This window comes from Drosophila navojoa, chromosome 3 (assembly GCF_054131105.1).
Source record: "Drosophila navojoa isolate 15081-1374.11 chromosome 3, UAZ_NAV_1.0, whole genome shotgun sequence".
NCBI classification, from domain to species: Eukaryota; Metazoa; Arthropoda; class Insecta; order Diptera; family Drosophilidae; genus Drosophila; species Drosophila navojoa.
In genome coordinates this window covers 31,096,304-31,102,797 of record NC_142891.1, presented here as the reverse complement: position 1 = coordinate 31,102,797, position 6,494 = coordinate 31,096,304, and the positions used below count along the sequence as shown (strand labels likewise).

At 35.0% G+C, this 6,494-nt stretch overlaps 1 protein-coding gene across 1 annotated transcript; it reads left to right on the top strand.

Annotated features, from left to right (window-relative positions):
- The first annotated feature begins 1,297 nt into the window (after positions 1-1,297).
- gny (ALG6 alpha-1,3-glucosyltransferase garnysstan) lies at positions 1,298-5,579 on the top strand. The gene is made up of 4 exons (XM_089257675.1): positions 1,298-2,016; positions 4,668-4,865; positions 4,932-5,091; positions 5,148-5,579. The coding sequence occupies exons 1-4, from the start codon at positions 1,352-1,354 to the stop codon at positions 5,547-5,549; spliced, it is 1,425 nt and encodes a 474-aa protein (XP_089113801.1). The 5' UTR covers positions 1,298-1,351; the 3' UTR covers positions 5,550-5,579.
- The last annotated feature ends 915 nt before the right edge of the window (positions 5,580-6,494 follow it).

Here is a 6,494-nt window from a genome sequence, read left to right as displayed (position 1 = left end):
CAGCTACTTAAATAAAAGCGCGTCTCTTCTATTCAAACCCAAAATCGTTCACACAACTCTAAGTTGAGGTAGGCACACGCCAATGCTCATGTCCCATGCTTACACACATGCACATACACACACGCGCATGTAAAGGCACATAGGCATACAAATGCTTCTACAAGTGATATTCCATAATTGTGACAATCGCATCGCATGCGTACACACAATCAAATGTACATATGTATATATGTATGTATGTGAGCACTTCTCATGATCGACCAAATGCAAATGCTGGGTTTCAAAATTACTACAGGCAGCAATAGCTTCGCACACAGGCATACAAATGCTCATAATACATGTAGCAACGGAGACTGTGTGTGTCTGCATGCTCATCGCGAAAACATTTTCATTATGAGCATCAACACTTTCATACCCTTTTTAGAAATAATCATGAAAAAGCTAGCATTTTGTATGAACGTGGCACACGCTTTACAAATTTCGGTATACCCTTCACTTAAAAGGAAAGAGCTGGGATCGTCGCGGACAAAAATTTCAATTTTTGTGCGCGGCTGAGAGTGATGATTTCAGCGACCATAGAGAGCGAGAGAGAGGGACTGAGAGAGAGAGAGTATAAAAAATGTCTCACAGCTGTGCTTCATACGGAATTGGGACCATTTCGGTTGAGCGCTCACAGCGCACTGTTTTTGTCGTGCAGTATTTTCATTGCTCGAACCTCCAGCGACCGAGCCGAGCAAATACGAAGTATAGCGGTCGACCAACTTAACAGTTTCGAGCTGTAGAAAAATTTGTTCTACATGTCTAGTCTATGTGTTCTCTGGTCAGTGGCAATACTCTAAGATGGGACGCACAAGCGACGATTGTGTGGATGCGTCGTAAGGAAATATTGCTAATTTTATAATCAACAATTAGAGGAACGGTACGACTGAGGGTCATTGTCATACACTTTGAGCAATTTAAGTCCAGCTGGTTTGCCACACACCCAAGTTGAAATGCATTTAGGTCATCTTGAAGGTGATGATGTCCATTTGCACTGGAGTATGGAAGGCAAAGTTTTACATCGTCAGCATACATACATATAGTAGAATACGAGATACAACTAGGAAGGTCATTTATAAAAAGGGAAAAGAGTAAATTTACACAAATAAAAAAAAAATAAATAAATAAGCTGTTTTCGCTTCAAACACGCGCAAAAGAATGAAAAACTATCGATAGCAGCGACCAAACATGGGTAAAAAAAATCGATGTATCGATAGTACCATCGATGTCTGTCAGTTCCAGCTCTAACTTCTAGTACACAATCATTGATCGGAATAGCTTATTAAAATTGCAATACTTTTTGTTGGACAATATGTCCTCGGAAGAATTAGCAATAGTTTTTGTTGCGATATCACTAAGGTCTATCATATCAATGAGTTCCTACTCTGGACTTAACAAGCCGCCGATGTTTGGTGATTATGAAGCTCAGCGACACTGGCAGGAAATTACATTTAATTTAGAAGTAAAACTGTGGTATACTAATAGTACGCTCAATGACCTACAGTATTGGGGGCTAGATTATCCACCCCTTACAGCATATCACAGTTATTTACTTGGTCATGTAGCAGAGAGACTTAATCACAGCTATGTTGAATTACACAAGAGCAGAGGTATTGAATCAAAGGAGCACAAGAGCTATATGCGCTTTACAGTTTTAGCAGCGGACGCTTTAATTTTTATTCCTGCTATATTGGCTCTGTCTAATTGTATGGATCGTACTTTTAAAAAAAACTTGAGGCAAAAAATGCAACTACTCTTTGCAATATACCCAGGACAAATGCTAATAGACAATGGACACTTTCAGTACAATAACATGTCGCTTGGACTCGCATCTGTAGCTGTTGCTGCTTTGCTGTGTGATCGAAATTACGTTGCCGCTTTTACATTTACGTTGGCTTTGAATTATAAACAAATGGAATTATACCATTCCTTGCCGTTTTTTGCTTACCTCCTGAGCACATCTTTATTTAAAAAAAGGTATATATTTAGAATTAAATGAATAATAATTTTAACGTTTGATCGATGACTCCTTTTTATGCCCTGAACCTATTGAATCAGGGTATTGATTTATTATATGTACATACATAGTATATATGTAAGTAATACGTGTGTCAGACACAAATGCTAGGTTAAAGAAGTTCTCCTAGATATTTACATTTATCAGTGTATTGATGTACTTTTTATACCCAATAAAATTGGGAACTCACGGTATAATGGTTTTGATGAAGTGTATGTAACAGGTAGAAAGAGGCGTGGCAGACACCACAAAGTATATATATTCTTGATCAGTGCGACAAGCTGAGTCGATTTGGCCCTCTCCGTCTGTCTCGCGTCGATAGAATCAGAGTTTATCACTAAAAATCAATAACTGCTCCCGATATTTTATTTTCGATTAAAAACCTTATCGAAAGCTGGTTATTTAATTATATTGTCTACACCTTTAGAGCTAGAGTTTCCAAATTTTGAATGTAGACTTATGAGTATTTTTATTTTTGTTGTAATTTACCCCCTTCACCCCTATGGAATGTATATACATTTGAACATTATGATTACGTTCTGAAAGATTGTATGTGTCTAGATTGTATGTCTAGAAATTAAATTATTCAACAAACAAATACTTATAATATTGCCCATACTGCACCGCAGCACAAGCGCAGTCGATGTGCAGTCAGCAGAGCGCGTTCTAATACGTGCGTGTATATGTATGTGTGCCTAAAAGAAGTGCAGAGCGATTAGAATATCAGATTGGAGTGTTCAGGGTATCACCTAGTCGAGCAGTCTCGACTAGAGTTTTCTTACTTGTTTTATTATCTAATGAAACCCCTATACAAAAAATATTCCAGATACTATTAAATATTTTAAAACTTACTCTGAAGATAGTAATTCTATACAAAAACCGGTAAGAAAAACCAGCTCAACTACCGGATCCCCTTTTGCCTGTTACACACATTTTAACAAAAGCATTATACCGTGATTTGCCATTTTCAATGGGTTGAGAGTATAACAAGAAAGCTCTAGTCGAGAGCTACAAAAAAAAGCGATGTTGCAAAAGAATTTAAGATTTAAGATTGGGGACGCTGTGTTGGGTTCTTGTGAATATATAACAACTTGGTGTTCAATGAAATAATATATTTTATATAATTTGGAACAATAGGTCTGAATTGTGTCTAGTCCGAATATAAACTGAACCAAATCAGGTCTATTGATCAGGTTCTCTCCTTGAATGTCTGACTGGACTCTCCAGCCTCCTTAGATTGTCGATAGTCTTAACTCCTCCCCGTCTAAATATTTGCGTCCCGCAGATCAATCCTCCAGCCAATCATACCCTCTATAGTTTTGTAGTCCCCGTCTAAATATTTGTGTCCCGCAGATCAATCCTCAAGCCAATGATAGTTACGAAGTCCAGGATCACAATTCTGGCATCTCCCCGTGAATATTCGAAACTAGGAGACATCCCATTGGCATCTTGGATATCCACGAATATTCCAACTAGGAAGGATATACACATGTTAAATGCTGTGGGTGCTGTTATATCCACGAATATTCCAACTAGGAAGGATATACACATGTAAAATGCTGTGGGTGCTGTGAAGTGATTATTAATTAAATCAGAAAATGATATTAATCGTCTCGCAGAATTCCTTGCTGTGGAGATAAAACGTTAGTAATGCTAGTAATGCTCTAACAGCGTTGTAAACACAATTTTTTTTAACACATTTTTTTTTTAAATTGTTGACATGAATATTATTTCTTTAAAATTATTTCATCGAATTACCAATTGTATTACTACGTGTTATTGTTTTGTCTGTTGTAGAATTATTTGAATTATCAATTTCTAAGTATGTTATCTTTATATGGCATGGTCTCATCATCTGGTTTCTCTCTTACATTTATTGCATTTGCATTTATTTAAATAATTCATGTTTTTATATTTGCATATTTATGCCTTGTTTGTTGAGATTTCCAGACAACCGCCTTTTAATTTTGTTATATAGTTAGTGCATTAAACTTAACTCCTTTTAATTTATACGGAAACCCATAATTCAACACACGTGGAAATTGTAACGTTTATTTTTTATGACATTTGTCTTACGGAAGGATTTGAACCTCGATACGAGAATCAATCTGTACCACCATTTAGCCTGCAAATTTCTTGTATTTCGTTTTAAGAATCGTCTCGGCAAGGATTTTAACCTAGGTATTGTCAATACCACCATTTTGCCACGACTTCTTTATGTTTATAGAATTGTCTAGTGCTTGCTAGAAATTATGTTATTTATTGTATTATAATGTTATGGCAAGGTGTTTCACCCCATTACTTTGCAAATCACAGAAGTACTTCTTAATTTTGCCAACAATTGTCCAATCCAGCTTTTAGATTTGAAACAATTTATTTGTACTTGCTTTTTTATAAGTTATTTTTATATTTTGTTATTGACACGTCACCATTTTCCTTTTTTTCGTGAAGAATTTGGGTCCCTGCTCGGGCGCCAGTTAAGCGCACCCACACTCGATATATATATATATATATGTATATATATATATGTATATATATATATATATATATTAATAGTGAATAAGTCTCAATCTAATGTATCAAAACTAGTATTATTTGTATTATTTTTTAGTGTAAAGACGGCCGTGAAAGAGCTTACTATAATAGCTACCATTGTGCTATTAACATTTGTGATTTTATGGTATCCTTGGCTAAGTTCAATTGACTCAACTTTAAGAGTATTTCACCGTCTCTTTCCTCTTGGACGTGGGGTATTTGAAGACAAAGTCGGCAATGTTTGGTGCACCCTTAATATCTTTTATAAATTAAGGTAAAATATATATTTATTTGTTCGGTAATTGCAGATATATATTATAAAATATTAATTTTTTTTTAGAAAATCCATTAGCAATCACAAAATGGCATTCATTTGTTTTGGAACCACATTATTAACAGCCGTACCTATTAATGTGCATCTTTTTTTCCAGCGAAGTAAATACACATTCTTATTAACTTTATTCAACACGGCTTGTGTATTTTTCTTGTTTTCATTTCAAGTATGTATGAACTATATTATATATACCAAGTATATTAAAAATTAACCTCTTTTTAGGTTCATGAAAAGTCAGTTTTGCTTGTAGCCCTGCCCTCGTTTTGTTTAATATACTGGTGGCCAACGGAAATGCTATTTTTTCTTAAAGTTTCTGTTTTCAGTATGATTCCACTCTTAAGAAAAGATAATTTGTTAGTTCCAACAGCGGCTCTAATGATAATTTTTCGTTTCGTTTTTAAAAGTTGGGCATTTAAAACTGATGACATTACGATATCTAAAAGTTATTTAAAAATGAAAATCGGACAAGTCTCGGAAATTTTAATGATTGCCACTTCGCTAGCGTTTTTATTAATAGAACCACCCTCTAGGTTTCCGGACACTTGGCCATTAATAATTTCTGTAATAAGTTGTGGTTATATATTGATATTTCTAATTTGGGGGTATACCAGACAGTTTATGTAAATCTCATTATTAAAAAACTTGATGAATCGACTATTATTGTTTTTAATTATTTTTATTAATTATCTTTTACTGGCATATTTAAATAAAACAATTATTGAATTTGCGGTTAATTTCCACAAATCGGCCAAAAGAAGTCTTTTTTTTTTAGTTAAATAAGATAATGGAAAGGTTGTATCCTTTGATTTTATACTCATTCACGAAAGTGAATGTGTGTGTCATTTATAGTGTCAAAATTTTCCCCATCCGCACTAGGGGCGTGGCATGCATGCATTTTCCGATATGCAAGAAGTCATATTAGTTGGAGAGATAGAACGCTGAAATTCGCAATGTAAATCCGTGTCGACCACCAAAGATCATGACCTATGACGGATATACATACATGTGTACGCCCACTGAGGACGTGACAAATCGAATAAAACTGTATCTCCTTGAGTTTTACAGGTACAACGCAGAAATTTTGCATTTTATCTAATGTTACGATTCTATAAAGATTGATGCTAGAAACCTCCAATTTGATATATATACTCGGACTGACCACCCAACACAAAGAGCTTTTTTTCAAGAGAGTCTTGTACTTTGGTATGTACATTACTTTGAACATTATGATTACGTTAAAAGTTTCGTCTAGAAAATTCTCATAATATTGCCAACACTGCAGCGCAGCTCAAGCGCAGTCGCTTGGGATTAGGGACTTTTGCTTTGGAAAATGTATGCTTATTCATTCTATAACCATAATCTGCAAGTTTCATGAAGATAGTCCATTGACAAGAATTAAACAATTAAGTTCCCATAGCATAAATAGTAACGAGCCTTCGGTTTATCCCAAGTCTCTTAGCTGGGCTAGTTCCAGCCGAATGTAAGTTCGTCACAAAACCAAATTTATTTATTGAAGCCCCTGCGATAATAATTATGAATATATGTATATGTAGATATGTATGTATATAT